We start from the raw sequence: 18,962 nt of genomic DNA, 5'->3' as shown, positions 1-18,962 counted from the left end.
TCCCATACCATATGACATCATGCTGAGCAATGAAACTTGGGGGGAGGGTTTTTCTTGGGAAGTCGTCATTAGCTGGAGACTGGCTGAGCATCAGTCTACCTATAGGAGGTGGTGAGCCCATCACTTGGTTTTGGGTTTGGTTTTTCTTTCCCCTTTCTCTTTCCTTCACTTATTAAACTGTCTTTTATCTTGACCCATGAGTTAGCTGACTTCTGCTCTTCCTATGCTGTCCCCCATCCCTCTGGGGGTGGGGAGTGAGCAAGTGGCTGTGTGGTGCTTAGCTGCTGGCTGGGGCCAACCCACCACAGAGGCTTCGTCACATGCAGAAGAGGCGGCAGATTTCTGAATTCCTGAATACAGACAAAACAATAAGCATGATGGAGCCTAGTTCAGCTCAGAGACTTCTAACAAAATGGAGAGACCAGTCATGGCTCACAACATTTTATCATCTGTTTCGTGTTGTGCTGTTTTATAATCCTGCAATGCTTTAGTGCAAATGCATAAATGGTCTCTGAGTTACAGATCAGAAGTGGTATACTGTTTCTAGGGAGGCCATTCTGTCCTACGGTCCTTTACAGACCATTTCAATGAGAAGAATGGTCCCATTTAGCTTTTCCTATGTACTTAAGCTTCCTCTGCTGCTTAATGTTTGAAACAGGGTTTTCACTCTGCTCATGACAACAGTTTTCTAGAGCTATTACCTAGATGAGTTGTCAAATCAATATGCTCTTTCATAAAATCTGAGCTGTGGCAGGGCATTCTCCTCTCCATAACAACTTTTTGAGTTTACTTACAATTCTGTCTTGATTACATACGATATTAGGTACTTCCAGTCACATCATCTGGACCAAGCTCAACAACTAAAGTATGTGATCTGAAATCATTTAATTTAAGTCACTACAATTGCAATTATAAAAATTAACCCTTGAAAGTAAAATAAAGCACTTACCAATTGTGGAACAGCATTACTAAAAGTGATAATCATTCATTGGTGAGGTAAATTCAGCAAACCTGAAAAAACCCCTGAATTTCTATCCTCAAATTTCTCCTTTTAAGAACTGAAGAGTAATATCTTGCTGTACTGGATTTGAAACATTTGTATGTATTTCATTTGTCATTGCCAAATCTCCCATAGTTTCATAGAATATATATTTTCATAATTTAAGACAAAGAAATAAAATTGAGCTAAGAAATGTTAGATTGTTATTTATATATACAAATGAATGCTAAATACAAATAGCAGATAAGAGGACATAACAATTCCAGAGTCCTTTGCCTCCTTCTCTTTATATCTCCTTCCCTTCACATCTCCTTCCCTTCACAGAAAGCAGGTATGTGAGTTACATACTGTAGAAGAATGGGAGAAAATATACTAAAAGTTTTGATATTGTCATTAGTTTTTTCCTTATTAAGTTCATAGTCTGATTTCTGCTGATGTCAGTCTGCAGAACATTAAGTTGATGTTTGTTCATTCTGAAGCATCTTATGTAAACCCAAACTACAATTCTGCCCCTGTACTACTGTGTCATGTATTTTTTTGGTCAGACGTTTCCACCATGAAAGTTCAGCTGTAATCAGATATGCAGCAAGACCCATAACTGGAAGAGTAATGAATGCACAGGGGGATAAAGACCAAACTTCAAAGTAACCTGAAGAGGCTAAAGCAGCAGGGGTTGAAGGCAGTGGGAGCATTCTGAATATTAAATGTATTGCCCTGACTTCACTGACTACAGAGAGAAAATGAACTCCAAGGACACAATTAAAAATGAAACTATTTACTGCAGGCATGTGACCAAATAATATAAGACATTCTGTTAAGGCGTATTTATTTTTTCATCTCTCCTAATATGATTCCATTTCCTCCCCATACACCTTCATAGCTTCAGAGAAAGAAGGGTATTAATTTATGCTTCTTGAATTATCCTTTCTGACAGAGGCATATAGTAGAAAAACATGCATTTGACTAGTAAATGCACAATATTCAACATGTGAGAATAATAAATCACCTCTAACATTACAACACATAGCAGGGGAGCAGTAGGCTGCGCTTCTGAATACTGGACTAACACTGGCCACTCATCCAGCCAGCCAGTCACTGCATTCCCCCTTCTCTGTCTTCATGTGTTCTCAGGACACAGGGAAGTAACCAGGACAGCTAATGAAGTGAAATGCATGCAAAAGATGACATGTATTGTAGAGGTTATCATCTTTACGCAGTAATGAAATATTTAAAATATAGACTAAGCTGAACTGTACCATCATCACTGACAGCTATCAGTGTTAGTGTCCCTCTTAAAGACAAAAGTGTGTAAGTACTATATAAAGGTGTGCAGAATTGAAGGAAATATGACAATTAGAATAGTTAAAATCTGAAGGAAATCATAAAATATGCATGCATATGCGCCTGTGATATGTAATAAAAAAGAAAGAACTGGCTTTATGCAATTTGGAAAATTAGAACTGAGGGAATGGTGATTTGAGGATCAATTAAAATTTACAATAAATTCATAATAAGAAAATAAGATTGGTCAAACTGGGGTAGTAATCCTCTCCAGCATTGCCATAAGCTGATATCCCAGCAAAACCTATAGGAACAGACTAGGTTATGTGGCTCCCCCAGATGCTAATCAAGCACTATTCAGGGACTCCCTGAGCCAGATGTGATTCCTCTGTATTAAGCAACTCACAAATTATTAGTTTTTCATGAATTTGTCCAGCCTCTTTTTCAACCTATGTAAACTCTAAGCCTCCATGTCTATCATCTCAGCTACTCATCATGTGAAGAACCACCTCCAGTTTTTTATTTTCATCCTGACTCCTGCTAGTTTCATGTGATGACCCTTACTTCTTGTACTGGGACAGTAAATAATTTATCCCTCTCTAGACTATACACATATTGCTAGTAATTTTACAGATTGCTATCCTATTCCTCCACTCCTCCCTGAGCTGTCTCTCTAAAACAAGTCATAGTTACTATGCATATGTAGTGACGTCCCTAACGCCATTGATTTTACTAGAGGTTCGGAGCCTAAGCAGACAGGATGATTTTAGCATAAGTCACAGAATAGCTGAGGTTGGAAGAAACCTCTGGAGATCATCTAGTCCAACCTCCCTGCTTACAGCAGGGTCAGTTGGAGCAGGATGCTCAGGACAAATCTAGTTGGGTTTTGAATTTCTCCAAGGATTGATACACCACAACTTCTCTGGGCAACATGATCCACTGCTTGACATCCTGACATTAAAGAAGCTTTTTTCTTACATTTTAGTGGAATTTTCTGCATTTCAATTTGTGCCCATTGTCTCTTGTCCTGTCACTGGGCACCACTAAGAAAAGTCTGCCTCCATCTTCTTTACTTCCATCCATCAGGTATTTATACACATTGACAAGATACCCCTGAGCCCTAAGAAGTATTTTGACTGGGACCACAGCAATGAAAATAAGATAGAAAAAAATATCTGGGGATTTTAGTTGCAAACTAAAGTTGAATAAAGGAAGTTTAAATAAATAGAACATTAAAAAAACAACCAAACAGGAACTTATCTTAGTTTTGCTCAAAATAGCAACTGTCGCTTATGTTCTGATGACTTATCTGGTTCTTGATTTAAATAAGAAGAGAAAAGGAATCAGGTTATTATAGATTTGCCATTAAGAGAAGGTTGTGAAGAGGTGTACTATAAACTTTGATTTTCATTCACACTTAAATGTCATCTCAGTAGGGTTATTATTAGGGGTCATTTCATTATTTGTTTTCATGAAGATTTGTAAAGCTCAAAAATATTTCCATACACACAAGATTTGAATGTCTATGTTAATAATAATAATAAAACTAATAAAATAACTGCAAAGAATTTACAAACCTAAATCTCAGCAAGTATAATCCAGTCATTAATGTCATATGAAATGCCTGAAACCCAGTGGATTATTATATTTTCTTCCTGTATTCTTTTAATAGAGATTTGTTATTTCATAGCAACACAGTCTTAAGAGCTCTTTCATAACAATAATCAAGGTAAATCTAAAATGAATATAGCACCTGCTGAACCACATTGTTTACTGTTGTGAAGGATCAGTTGTATTTATGTGGATATGGACATTTTGTTCTTTAGGCAAGAATATTTTCAAGGTAGTCTCTAGAATAATATTGTCAGTAATCTGTCGAATCATTCATTGCTCTTTGCTCCATAATGAACTCTGCTTCCACAACCTAGAGTAAATCCTCAGTACCTGTGATTTTATTTTGAACAGCAAAATTCAGAGCAAATTTATAAAATAAGTAAAAATAGTGAAAGTATAAAATATTTAAACATATCTTTGTGCAAAAGATATCTACTGTCGGTGCTTTCCAAATCCTTGCTATTTGACTCACTGACAATATTGCAAAGTTGCTTTTCAAGAATAACAGCATTTTCAGATTTGTGTGGTAGCATTCTTAAATCCAAATATTAGCAATCTTTTATGTTCTGATCCCACAGAGAAATTGTCTGAACTTTCCTAACCAGTGGCATTTTCAGCTTTCTTGGGAGGGTGGGGAAGACTTTTTCCTTCTTCCCTGAAAGTCCTTTCAAATGTTCTGTTACAAATTTGTCTTCAGTTCTGTATATAAGCTTATCAGCTAGAATTCCTTAGATACTTCCCTTCTTAGCTGAATGCTTTACATTCAGACTTTTATTTCAGCACGACTAGTGCATGTCATAATTATTTAACTTAAAATGTGGATTTGTTTTGTGCCAGTGAAGTGTCTCAATGCCTTCATGTGCAGAAGGCATTTTACAGAATGTCTTGTGATTTGCTGGGGGGGAGGGGGGCACTGTTGGGACATTTAAGATGATACTAGACATTTGTGCACCAGTATGCTACGTTTGGAAATTTAAACAAAAGTATTTCTCTCAAATCTATCCCTTCTGTGTCTTTTAAGCATTATCTTAGCTTCCTGTCGCTCTGGGAGAATTTGAGGTTTGTGGCTCTTTCCACAATCGACAGAAAGACAGGCATCCACTTTAACATCTTGATTTTGCAAGGGTTTGTAGAGACTTTTTGAAGATATAGTGCTTAAACTGAAATAGTTATCTGATAATAGAATTTACAAATGCACAGGGGTTCCTTAATCCCATTGACTTTTTGTCATCTCAGATGCCTTGACATATTTTAAATCTTGTAAATTTCATAGTTGTCTGATTACCTTTTAAAAAATAAGGTGTTAAAAACCTGACAAGCGTCTCTTAGAAAGAGAGTGAGAGACCATGGAATTAAACTAAAATTTCCTGAATCCCAGGTTATGCATAAATGAAAAGCAATTCTTTTCCTTAGTTCTATAGAGCTGTTTACCAAAAATACCCGTTAAGTTAAAATTGTTTGATCACTCTTCAAGAAAGGTCTTAAAATATTATAATTCTGATTTTATAGGACAATTGCATTAGTAATTACATACCAATTTTTTTTTTGTTTTAAATCTTCCTGGAGGTTTATTAATTATGTGATAGAAACAACTCAGTTACAAACCTCTTAAAGGTCAAAAATATGCGTTTTATATTCAATTTGGTATTAATTTAACATAAAACAACTCACTCTTTAATGTGGATTTTGTGTAGCAGCATGTTTAAGACCACATTTTCTGTCTACCCATTTTGGAAGTCAGGCTCCCATACAGACTGTCCTCCTTAGAGCAAATGGCAACCTATTCAAGACACCTAATGTTCACCCAGTATCCGCTACAAATACAACTTTCTCAGGAGCAAGCACGCCACATGATGTCAAAGAGTCAAACACTGCTCTCACTTATGTTGACTTTACTAGTGAAATACATGTAAAGGACTAATACAGTTACTAAGAGCAGAGTTTGGCTAAAGGATTGCACATCCGTAAGTGAGCAGTGTCAGACACTTATTGTAGCTGTGGCTGCAGGGTAGGAAGCATTGCTGTGCATATGCTACATGAGGAAGTATTCCTAAGTACCTCCACAACTGTGAATTTTATATGAATTAAACCTGTGTTGTAACTAGTAGCAAATATATATATATTTTTTTTTTTTTTTTCAGAGCTCTATTTTAGGCCCACTCTGCAGAATCAAGTTGCCTTTTCTATGCTGGCAAGATGTGTGAAAATTAAAAACATCACCTTCCATGTGAAAACTTGCTATGCTGGCAAATGGGCCCTGCCACTCCATCTGCTTCCCTGTCCTGTGAGAAGAGAGCTTTTGTTGGCTTAGGTTGTCTTTCAGGGAACATCGGATACCTTTGTTGATAGTGAAAAAAACCACAAACCTTTCTTGTTACCATATGCTGTCTTTTCCTCAGCACTCTGCTGGTAGAAGCTATGCTAATCATGCTTTTAATGCAGCCCTGTCCAATTGTACCGAACGATCCAAAACTTATTTAAACTATACACCTTTTAAAGTGTCATTGGGAGATTAATTTACACAACTTTGAAATACCTTTACATTTCCCCAAGAGAGTAAAGGGAACTTTGCGTATGTTAATATCAGACTTGTGAGCTAAGTATATCTGATAGCTATTAATTATTCAATGCTACAGAAAGTAAGCTGTAGACCTGAGGTGAATAAAAGACTTCTGATTCATGAAAGACTTGGGCTGACCTTGCCAGTGCCATTAATCATGGGTAGAGCTCAGAGATTCTATAGCACTGCAGAGATTTTAGGAGAATACAAGGATATATGCACTTCAGGGGCCATAAACCATTGTCTTACAAAATGTCTATGCCTTAGATCATCAGAAAAAGTCACATGAAATAGTTTTACAGGGGATCTTCCATGGCATAATGCCTTGCATGTATCTGTACTTCTGTTACCTGCACAGCTACATTTACGCATGGGTATGTACATAAAGAGTGGACAAACATACTGTTTTATATTTTTATTCTGCCTTTGTTAATATTTTGGCAAGAACAAAATTAATAAGGTTTCCATCCTCAAAAGCTTTTTAAAATGTTTGATGTGGGTCTGACAGTGAAATACAATGATATGCTGAACTGTAGCAGATGGTCAGTTGAAAAATAACTATCTCTATAACATGTATGCCTATAGTACCTACAGAGCAACAATCTAATTGCAAAGAAAAGTGATGTGGAGTTTTTTACATATACTTCTTTAGTGATACTTACAAGGGAAAAAAATGTCTTGGTATTAAAAATACAATAATAGTCTTAAAAAAACCCTCTCCATTTTACGTTCTAGTAATAGTCTCATTTTAAAAGAAGAGGGGGAGCCAAGGGAAATTTCCTTCACATAAAGGAATAGCTGCTTTCACCTTTTTATTATTTTGGGAAAATGTAATATTTGCATGAACATTTTAAATATTCATTGATGTATGCTAAGAACTTTTCCTTTTTAATTTGGGCTTTACATCTTAAGAGTGAGCAATAGCATTTTAAGTTTAAATTTCCAGTGGAATTTTGGAAGAAGAAATATGACATCTTGACATACTGTTTTCTTCTTTTAAAAAAACAAACATAACCCGCAAACACAACGTACACCCCCCCGCTTAGTTTTAGTCATTAGACATACTCCAGGAAGTGATCTCTTTTTTTGTTCTAAAAGAAGTCAGCATGTTGCTATTGCTTCTTGTCTTGAAGTTCTTGTCCAATTTACCATTCAGTTTTGTAACACCATCACAGCAGACTCTTTACCATTTAAATGATAAAAGTTTCAATAGGCACTTTAGTGGAATTACGAAAAAGCTACCACTCTTCCACCGTGATGCCAGAAAGCTATCTTCTTTCTAAGTCAGGTCAGTAAACTGTACCTTGTAGGCCTGAGCTTGTCTCAGTGTAATTCCAGAGTAACAAAATAACAACAAAAACCTGTGTATATTACAGGATTTATATTTCCTTCGCAGATCAAACCAAAACTGACAGTATGATAAATGTAGTAACTTGCTGGAAACAGTTGCTGTCTTTTATAATCAAAGGAATCCTGTCCTATTATAAAGCTTAGGTTTATCTTTTAAATTTGTTGTTGGTTTACTTTTCTTTTTATTTCACTGTTATAGGTGTACTTAAGTGACTTTGTCAGGGTTATAACTTTCTTCTTCTCCAAACATATCTGCCAAGATCTTAAAGCGAGGTCCCCAGTCACTCAGATAGTCATAATCCTGGTCTGCCTCTGTAGTTAGGGAGTCTATAGAGCTGAGAGACTCTGCAACAGATCCATTTCCTTCATAAGCATAGGTTGCCAAGGAGTCATAAGGGGGTGCAGTTGGATCTACATCATTTTCCTGCAGCCTTTGATTAATGAAATCTCTTATGTCTGTGTTATCTTCCACTGGTGGTCTCTGACGCGGAAAACGCAAGGTGTCTGGTTTTATGTCTCTGCGTATTTTGTTATCTTCAATCACTTTGGGATTCCTCAGGGCACCTATGTCGAAAGCCTGGGTGTCCTCTTCTCCACCTCCTTCATCATCATAATGGATAACGTTGTCTCTGATGTCTTCTTTAGAGGTCATCAGGGTGTCCTTTTTCTTCTGCCTCCGTAGTGCTACATACAGTACCACAATGACTGTAATGAGAGAAAACTGAAGTTAAGACACGCACAGAAATAATTTGGTACTCTCATAACATATCATTGTATCTTCCTTTGAAAGTTGCAAGCAATCAAAGGGACTTTTTTCCTTAGAAGATACGCTCCTACTATTCTTTTAAAAAAGCAGTGCTCTAGTCAATGAAAAGTCACTTACTGTTTGATGTATGACTCTAACTCCTTAGTGCTTGCTGTGCTGCTGAAGGAAGTAACAAATAATTTTCCTACTGGCCTGCTTTGCGAACAAATAGAATTGGACAGGACTTCAGCTTTTTAGTTCAGAAAGACAGAGATTTTTTTTTTTAAATGTCTTCCACAGCAAAATAGAGAAAAATCCCCAAGTTTCCACATTGCAGAGAAAAAAAACCCCACACTATTAAAGGGAAAAAAATTATTTGGAATCTTTGAAATGGAGAAAAAATAATCCTACTTCAGCTATTTATACAGCATACTTTGGCCTCTTTAGGGATCTGCTTTGAAAAATCCCATGTGATATTGTTCTGGAGAGAAAAGGGGTCCAGGAGAGCTGGTTGAATTTCAAGTATCACCTCCTCCAACCTCAACAGTGGTCCATCCTGATGAGCATGAAATCAAGCAAAGGCAGCAGGAGGCCTGCATGGATGAATAAGGAGCTCCTGACTAAACTCAGAGATAAAAAAGAGGCATGTTAGAGGTGAAAACAGAGACAGGTGAACCAGGAGAAATATACAGTGACTGTCTGAACAAGCAGGGATGCAGTTAGGAAAGTCAAAGACCGTCTGCCATTGAATCTCATGGGGGACGTGAAGGGCCACAAGAAGAGCTTGTACAAATACGATAGCAGCAAAAGAAGAAGTAGGGAAAATGTGGGCCCACTGCTGAATGGGGCAGGGGACCTGTTGCCAAAGGACACAGAAAAGGCCAACCTACTCAATGGCTTCTTTGCCTCTGTCTTTATTGGTAAGGTTGTCCTTCAGGAATCCCAGGTCCTCTGAGTCTGGAACAAGAAAGACTTATCCTTGGTGGAAGAGGATCAGGGTAGGGAACACTTAAACAAACTGGACTCACGCAAAGACATGGGACCTGATGGGATGCACACGAGTGGTGAGGGAGATTAGAGATGTCATTGTGAGGCTATTTCCAATAATTTTTGAAAGGTTGTGGGGACTGGGAGAAGTTTCTGAGGACTGGAGTAAGCGTCATTCCTATCTTCAAGAAGGGTAAGAAGAATGAGCTAGGGAACTACAGGCCAGTCAGCCTCACCTTGATCCTGAGGAAAGTGATGGAGCAAATAATTCTGGAAACCATTTTCAAACCTATCAAGAACAGGAAGGGGATCAGGAGTAGTCAACATGGATTTATGAGGGTGAAATTGTGCTTAACTCACCTGATAGCCTTCTACAATGAGGTGAGTGGTGGATGAAAGGAGAAAAGTGCATTACTTTTATCCTAACTTTAGCAAAGCTTTTGACGCTGTGTCCTGTAACAACCTTCTCAGAAAAACTGAGGAAGTGTGGACTAGACAAGTAGACAGTGAGGTGCATTGCAAAGCTGGCCAAACTGCCAGGCTGTAAGGGTTGTGATCAACAGCCCAAAGCCCAGCTGGAGGCCAGCCACTAGTGAGGTACCCCAGGAGTCGATACTGGGATCAGTTTTATTTAACATCTTCATAAATGACCTGGATCATGGGATTGAGTGCACCCTCAGCAAGTTTGCAGGTGATACAAAACAGGGGTTGCACCACCATTCAAAGGGACTTCACCAGGCTGCAGGAATGGGCCAACAGGAACCCCATGAAGTTCAACAACGGGAAATGCCAAGTCCCGTACGTGGAGAGGAATTACTGTATACTGTAGATGATCTTGGCTGACTGGCTGGAAAGCAGCTTGATAGAGGAGGACCTACAGTCCTGGTGGACAAGAAGTTCACCATGAGCCAGCAATGTGCCCTTGTGGCAAAGGCAGCCAACAGCATTTGGGGTTGCATTAGGAAGATCGTTGTCAGCAGGTCTAGGGAGGTGATCATTCCCCTCTGTGCAGCCCTGGTCAGACACACTTGGAGTTCTGGGTCCAGTTCTGGGCTCCTCAATACAAGACAGACATGGACTTCCTGGAGTCCAGTGCAGAGCCACAAAGATGATTAAGGGATAGGAACATCTGCCATACGAGGAGAGGCTGAGAGAGCTGGGACTGTTCAGCCCAGAGAAGAGAAGTCTCAGAGGATCTTACCAACGTATATAAATACCTGATGGATGGAAATAAAGAAGATGCCCAGCGACAGGACAAGAGGCAATGGGCACAAACTGAAATGCAGGAAATTCCATTAAAACATAAGAAAAAAAAGCTTCTTTACTGTCAGTAGGGTCAAGCATTGGATCATGTTGCCCAGAGAAGTTGTGGTGTATCTATCCTTGGAGACATTTAAAACCCAGCTGGATCCTGAGCAACCTGCTCTAACTGACTTTGCTGTAAGCAGGGAAGTTGGACCAGATGGTCTTCAGAAGTGCCTTGCAGCTGTGATTTTGTGATTCTATATAATACAAAATGTTACAAACTGTGTTTTATTCCAAATGGCAACTCAATGGCAATCAGCCTGTGGGGTTTTTTTCAATAGTTTGTCTTTGGAGGTATATTTCATTGAATGCAAAGTCTGCTTGTAGTAAACTGGTCTTTTTGTTATTTTTAATTCCCCAACTGCCTTTAGTAGAAATGACAGTGTTCTAAGTGCTCTTGGTGAAGTAACACAATAATGAATACAGGAGTTGCAATGATTATAAATTCATGGTCAGGCTTGTGTGGCCTAAAATAACTTCTGATTCTGGTAATATGTTGACTGTCTTTTGTGTAGAAATGAGTTCAACAAGAATGACTTCTACTACAATTTTAATGACTCTGTGTCAGGCCAGGTTCACAGTAAGAAATGAAAATCCAAAAGCAGTTTTTAAATTGATCAATGGAATAGTAAGGAGAAAGTCCGGATATAAGCTAAACACCATTCTCTTAGGTTACACACAGCACTGGATATCTCATTATTTATACATTAGTTTTTCTGGGTAATATTGCCAGGCTGATTGGAATGAAGGGAGTTATTAAAGGACCAAAACCTCTTCTCCAACCATAATCTCGGTAATTCAGTCTGGCGTTCTGTGCAAAGCAGGAATTAAAATAGCTTCATTAGTTTTGTATACAACAAGAGCATCAAGCAGCAGCAGAGCTGGTAAGGAGTTCTTTGACACAATTATTTTTGATTGAATATGCTGGGGTTTTAAAATAAAAATTGTATTTATTTCAACAAAGCATTAGGGAAACATAAACATAGTTCTGTTGAAGGCCTCCATGATCACCTAGCAAAAGTGGAGGAAATTCAGACTTCAGGTATTCCTGCTTCCCCAGATACTCTGCCATCATAAATGATGTCTGTACTAAGAGCACCAAGCTCTCTGCTGCATAGTTCACACTGTCCAGATTACTGGACAAAAAGGTGGCAACTTGAAAGGCTTTGCTACAGCTATGTGTTTAGGGCTTCTAGTCACGTTGCTCTGTAACAGAGAGGCTAGATATCCTGGGAGTCCTGCTTTAAGACAGAGCTCTAATTGACTTATCTCTTCACGTGAAAATAAGTTAAAGCTTTTTTCATAATGGAATTTCTTTGATGCTAAGGCTCACCCCTGGCTGGTTTTACCCAGGAAACCCCTAAAAGCAAAAAAGCAGTCCCAATGAATTGTGGTAAAGGAGACAGCATTCTTCTTGCTTCTGAAAAATTGATTGTTCTGGTTTGTTTTTTTTAAATTCTTCAGAATGGGTGTATTTGTTATTAATTCCTATTCCATGGGAGGTATGACCATTTGCCATTCTCATTCTGATTTGAAACAATATTTTTCTCACAACATAAAATTTTTACACAGAACAGAAATTCTGACTTTTTCCCCTTTTTTTCTGACTTTTGCTACTCAGAAGCTATTTATGTAACCCTGAGCCTGTAGTAATTTACTTAAGTGGTAAATTACTATATTCTGCAAATGCAAGGAGATATCCATATGTTATATTCTGTGTCTGCATCTATTTTTGCCTATGCATTAGACCTACATAAGGAGCAGCATGAGGTCTAGGAAGCCCACTAGCATCAAGAAGGGGCATAGGCTAGCATCTGTAAGAATCAGTCTGCTTTCTGCAGCCCACATTGTGCCTGTGTAAGCTACAAAGGTGGTTTGATTTTGTTATCAGTTCATTAAGGCTATATCATAAGTAGGATGTACATGAGCATTGACTGCTTTGGGCCTGCTGTAAATAAGGCAATATTTAAATATAATGTCAATCAAATGACAACACCACTTTATGTAATCCATGCCTGCCTGAAATTAAAATGTTCCTGTAAAGTTTTACATCGATCTAGCCAGCCACAGTCTACATTACAGTTATTTTCTCCTCTTTCATTGCTCATTCTCCTTTTGCCCAAGTTGGCATGAAGAATTAAAGAAAGGCCCTTATTAGATCCTTACTGCTGTTACTGTCAGTAGGACTTGTCTACCTTAGTAATAATCTAAAAATATTAATTCTCAAGAAAGGTATTTAAAAAAACTGTTTCAGAGAAAAAAATTATGGTTTGGATTTCACTGAAAGCTGGTTCTCTTCATGCAATAAGAAAATACGTAGGTGTTAGCAGGTTCACAGTCATGGTCAGTGCTTTTGGATGCTTTTCTAGAAACACAGAAGCATAAAAATTCTCATAAACTGCCGCACATTTTCAATAGCTGTTGTTAAACAATAGATGAAGCTAACAACACCACAAATTAATTCACAGGTGAATAATCAGAGTAATGCACTTCATGTGGTTTCATGAGAACTAACCTAGAAGTATAACAATACACAGCAAGATTGCAATCAGCGCTCCTGTGCTGAGGCCTACTGGTAAGAAGATTGCTTCCACATTGCAGGACAGGATGGTACCATCAGAATCACATCTGCAAACACGGATAGTCATTGTGTTTGTGCTGCTCTGGACAGGGTAACTGCTATCTTCTATTACTACTGGAAGAAAGTACAGCTCTTGCTGCCTTCTGCTGTAACCATTTCTCCTGGTTTCAATCCCAGCTGTGTTGTCTGTAAAACACAACACGGTCATTACAGGATTTTTATTGTGTACTTCAATTCACCGTTGTAGTTTGTATCACCTTTAGTAATAGGCAGCTATTCCAGTTTTGAAACTCAGTGACATGCTTTATGTAATTGGCTTGTTTTATCATTACAAAAGGTATTGTATTCTGACTGGTACAGCTATTTTTTGCAGAGTGTTAAATAATATTCCATTTCTTGTAAAGTTGTTACATTGACAGCTAAAATTTCAAAACCAACATAAATAATAATTAAAAAAAGCATTACAGGTATTAGATTAGGAGGGGTTTTCAGTTTTTCTTTTCTCCTTATCTCCTCACATTCCAAGCCTGTGGTCCAAAGGACTTTGATTGCACATGAATTTAGAATCAAGTCTCTATTAATTAATCAATTTCCCTTTAAAACTGAAAGTAATACACCTGGACAAAGTGCAAATCCCCTTCAACTTTCCTGCCCCATTAGAAATAAGTACACAAATGAACTGAGTACTTTATAATCACTACATTTTCCATCAATGAGTCATGAATGCGTTCAGAACTCCTAGAAGATATGTTTTGTCATTTCTTCCCAGTAGATACTCAGTTATTGCTGCTTTTCTTGAATCAAACAGAGTAGCAAGGAAACGATGTGCAGATTAAAAGAATTACATTGAAAGCAAAACCCAAATGAAATTAGCAGGGAATTAATTAGCTGACAGATCTGAATGAAGGCAGCCTGCAGCTGTCACCATTTTGCCATCTCACCCATGTGCTTTACTGTATCTTTAGAAGAGGTCTCTTGTTGTCCACGTTATGACTTTCATCCCTTCTTGGTTTTGTCACTAGGTAGAAGGATTAAGGGCACTGAATTCAACACTCAAATACTTGTGTGCAGTTCTGATTAAGGACAATAAGAAGGAACGCTAAATATCCAAAACCAGGTATGTTATGATCAGACACTATTGAAAAAGAACTCGACTGATAAAATGCTTATTGCAGAAGTCCCCTTTTTATCAAACTTGGATGTGGCACATGGACCCATCAAGTTCAGTGACGTTTAGTTTTGAAAAAGAAAAATGTCTCAAAATTGTTTGAATCAAACCAACTTCCAACTTCAGCTTGTTCTTTCTATGATTAAACTGCACTGTATAGAGTTTTAGATGTAATTTGAAATCATACAGCTTAATCTTATTTCTATTCTTATTTCTATTAATAGAATTATTTCTATTCCTTTTTTTTTCTTCTAATTGCAACGTTGAAGATCACTTCAATACCTGTTACAATGCAACCAAATTACTTTCTATTCTCCTTTGAGAAGAATCAAGCAGATCAAGCTCTTAAGTCTTTGCACAATTTTTGTTACTCTTCTACAACCCCTTTCAGTTGTTCAAGCTCCTTTTGAAAATATGGACACAGGCATGTGTTTGAACTCTACACAGAGCAGCCTGGAGCTGCAGCCTGAAGCTGAGACAGCTTCTGGTTCTTCAGTCTGTTGGCAATAAATTAATTTTCAGGATGCGTGTGACAGTCTGGGGAGAAGGAAAATTCTCTCTTACATGAGCAACTGAGTGCTCTCAGCAGGGAAGCAGCACTCCGGAGAGCAGAGTGAGGCCAGCAAAGTGGAACGAGGGAGGTGGGCAATTCAGCTGGAAGCACTCCAGCTCTGCCAGGGCCTTTCGCTTCTATTCACAGCTAGTGGATTGGTCTCAGCGCTGCTGAAGGCATAGTCTAGAAACATAACACTTCCCTGTGTTTATTTTTCTAGAGACTCCACATGGCAACCTTGAGCTTCTGTCTTGCTTCTGTCCTCATTAAGTTATATTCTGAGGACATATGGAACCTGGAAAAGTTTATTCTCTTGGGTGCACTACAAACATATTACACCTGCTGTAATATCACACCACCCATGATTTTCAGCTGTATAGAATAGCACTGGTTATTGGGCTTCTTTATGTGTTTAAAATGTTAAATGACACCTTCACTAGTAAAAGTGTTAATTGTAGCACAGTGAACAAGATTGTTTCCTCAAAAAAAATCAAAATTCCTTTCACAAAGTACTTGGTTGGTACTAACATAATTGTTAACTCAAAAGATAATGGTATTTATGTTTTTAAAAAGTTTATGTAGGGAAAATAAGGTTGTGTTATTATACATCTAAATTGTGTGCAGAGTAGACCTTCCACCTTTTTGGCAAGCAAAAAGCAGAAGATATTGAAAATATTGTACAGAGTTTCTGTTTGGACAGATTTTTCTAATAGCTCTGTAAAATCATCAACAATGAAAAAGTCTTTTATGGTTGGAAAATGTTCCACAAAAGCTTTTATTCTGTCTTCCTTATGTTTCAAAAATAGCGTAATTCTTTCTTCTTTTTTAGTAAGTGTTAAGAAATGCTTTTAAGAGTGTGTATATAGGTACATGCACACTCAAACATTTATGCATGAGAAGCTGTGTCTTGGTGGTTTCTAATTCCATCTTTTATGGGAATATTGCATTTGGTTTTATACAGTAGAGAAAGTTTATTAACAGACTACTGAGATCCAAAGTAATCTTGCTGTCAGCATCACTGGTTTAAACAGCAAAATTTAATTATCTAATAATATTTGAGCAATTTCCTCACCAAACTCAGATTCTAAGCACACTTCACAAAAGCTGTAAATGAGAAAGGTCATTGAGTTTATGGTATAGCCTTTTTAAGTTTAAAGATTCTTTTGAGGAGTTAAATATGTTAAAATGACCTGAGATGAACTGGAAGGCTTACATTTAAAACAATAGTTTGTAATTATTTGAAAAAATTACATCTTGGTGAAATTACAGGATATTTTAGTAAATGGACAGAAAGAAAGAAATTAAAGCTCTTACTTTAAAGAAATCTTGACCAATAGAGCAAAGGTATTTAGAAATACACAGTAATCGTGTTATAAGACAACGTAACTATGAAGGTATTACCCATATGGGCCTTCAAATGTGTTGAAAAGTGAAAAAATGAAAATAATTCATGTCAAATGTAGGGAAGCTCTAAAGAAGTATATTTTCCTTCTTCTGTTAAGATATAGAGAACATTTTTTTTCCTTTTTAATTATAATCAGTAACAAAGTTCATCATGCTGAGTTTTCCAAGCAAATACTACCAACAGCTAAGTAGTGAACAGAAAATAACAGAAATTACAATGCAGCATTAAGGGGAAGCAAACTTAAGCATTGTCCAAAATTTTAAGTCCAGTGGGACACAGATGTAAAGCATTTAAATCTCGCTTGGCAATATATAGTTAGATATTGAAATGCCACAATGTTTTAAATCCTAGTAGCTGTTAAAACCAAACTGTTTAGACTAAGCACTTCTGGAGAAGAGTAATGACCTAATCTTCCAAGAACAGAAGTGAGGGGACTTGAATGCATTGTAAGGTTGTCCTTCATATTCACTGAGCTGTCTGTCTCAAGAAAACTATTTGAATGGCCTCTGATAAAACCCTGATCTACATATTTTTGGTTTCATAGGTTACTATTAGTCATATCTGCAATATTATGAATTATTATGGTTTCACTGTGTACTGTATTTACAAGTCATTAAGTCAAATTCTTCGCTCATCTGTAAAATGTTTTTAGCTATCTATGACATACTAAGATGAAAGTCAGTAGTAAGTTTGGGAATAAACCATTTTTGTCTTGTCATCTTCACAGAGGAGCTATATAAAAAGAGAAAATAAGTACAGTTTATTTTTCTGCTGTTTCAAACTTATTTCTTCCTGAACTTTCTTAATGATAAAGGTCTCCATGATTAATAGTTGTACTTATTTTGTTGGCTTTAATTTTGTATCACCTCACATTGACAAAAATTCATGGCTTCAAAAATAATGTGAGTCATATACTTAAATGGTTTTTTTAAAAGACTAAATAAGTGGCCTCTGCAACTATTTTCATTCTGTGTATTATCCATTTCTAGCCCTTTTTAGGGCTGGGGTTACTTAATTCTCACGAAAGGAACCTTTACATCATACTCAGTATAGTCTCAAATGTCCATATTTAGAACTAATTCTTCTGCAGGACTATGAATCCTCCAGAAAGAACAATAACTGGGTACTTTGAAAACAATTAGCAAAGTAATAGTATTTAAACAAGGCAGCAATAGTGCCTTGTTTAAAGGTATACCTGCATTGGCATATGAGCTCTTCCTGAGATACTGAATGATAAAAGGAAGAAAATAAAACAGGTAGCAGTGTTTTTGCAGGCCTGTAGGGAAATCTCAGCCTTTGGTGTTCTGACAATTCCTGTCCCCTAAAAATGAGAAAAGGTGCAAGACCTGAATTTATATTAATATATGTCCTAGATAGTTTAACAATTAGAAATGTCAAATAAAAAAGTTAGTCTGTAGACATGACTGTAATACAAAGTAATCATATTTGTCATTATAATCACAGCCTGCTGCTCTGAAAGAGAGATACGGGTAAGGAACTTACTTCTATAGTCATGGATTGTGAAATTTGGTTTGTTGGAAGCCTCAGGTGACAGTCTGAAGGAAAACCTCTGCCCAGCTGGTGACAAATCTTTGTCTGCTGCAGTGACAGTCTGTATCACCTGAAACCAGATTAAGATTAATTCTGAAGTCAGTTCACTCTTCTAAAGAAGCAGTTTTGTAGAAGTGCAAAGCGAACATCAAATGGAACAATGAAAGTGAAATCCTGCTGGGTTACTCTCATTCCCCTAATATATTGGACATTGGAGGCAAGAAGTCTGAATACTCTAGCCTCTGGAGAACTCATGATGTCTCAGAAAGTCTCGCTTTGACATATCTGAAGGAAATCAGAAAGATTTACCCTACATTCTTAGCAGAAGTATTTAATATTTGTCCTTTGTATCAAAATACTAGTGATTGTTTTCAGGTGAGTGATTACTTAAAGACAGTTCACTTTATCTGCTACTATCACTATTACGACCGGTACATGTTGTAGTACTTCACAAACCTGCACCCTAATTTTACAGCTTGAAACAAAGTAGGGAGGGTTGAAAGGTCTGCACCATCTAGGCATAAAGGAACTTTTGGGTCCCAGAGTCCTACCTACTAGATGTCAGATAAGCACAGTGCAGTTAAAATAGTAGGATTGCCACTGTTCTTTTTAAAAGGAAGGCATTTTTTTAATGTAACAAAGATCTAAATATTTATAATTTTTGACAGCTCAGTGCTTGTCTCAGCCTTCCTTGTAAAAGGTTCCCCCTTCTACTGTTAGTGCCTGGATAAGAAACTGAAGGTCTCTGATAAACTGTAAGTTAAATTGGGATGTATGGTAGCTAGTTGAAACATACTAAAAAAAAAAAAAAAAAAAAAAAAGAGATAGGAATATCATCTGAAGTCATGGACAAATCTGTAAT

General features: G+C 37.2%; 1 protein-coding gene across 5 annotated transcripts in view; it reads right to left on the bottom strand.

The window, feature by feature from the left end:
• Positions 1-6,857: 6,857 nt before the first annotated feature.
• Positions 6,858-18,962, bottom strand: part of CDH12 (cadherin 12) — a 394,341-nt gene continuing 382,236 nt past the window's right edge. For 4 of the 5 annotated variants that reach the window (XM_052781074.1, XM_052781082.1, XM_052781094.1 and 1 more), the window contains 3 exons: positions 18,053-18,170; positions 13,358-13,609; positions 6,858-8,510 (listed from right to left, as the gene is read on the bottom strand). In XM_052781074.1, coding sequence (XP_052637034.1) covers positions 8,011-8,510; positions 13,358-13,609; positions 18,053-18,170 — 870 coding nt within the window. In that variant the 3' untranslated portion in view covers positions 6,858-8,010. Of the gene's footprint in view, positions 8,511-13,357; positions 13,610-17,744; positions 17,871-18,052; positions 18,171-18,962 lie in introns of those variants that run through there. The other variant, XR_008234241.1, reaches the window with a different exon arrangement.

The sequence above is a fragment of the Harpia harpyja genome, chromosome 1, assembly GCF_026419915.1.
Source record: "Harpia harpyja isolate bHarHar1 chromosome 1, bHarHar1 primary haplotype, whole genome shotgun sequence".
In the NCBI taxonomy this organism is placed as follows: Eukaryota; Metazoa; Chordata; class Aves; order Accipitriformes; family Accipitridae; genus Harpia; species Harpia harpyja.
Note: the sequence above shows the minus strand (reverse complement) of the source record. Positions and strands in the feature narration are given on the sequence as shown.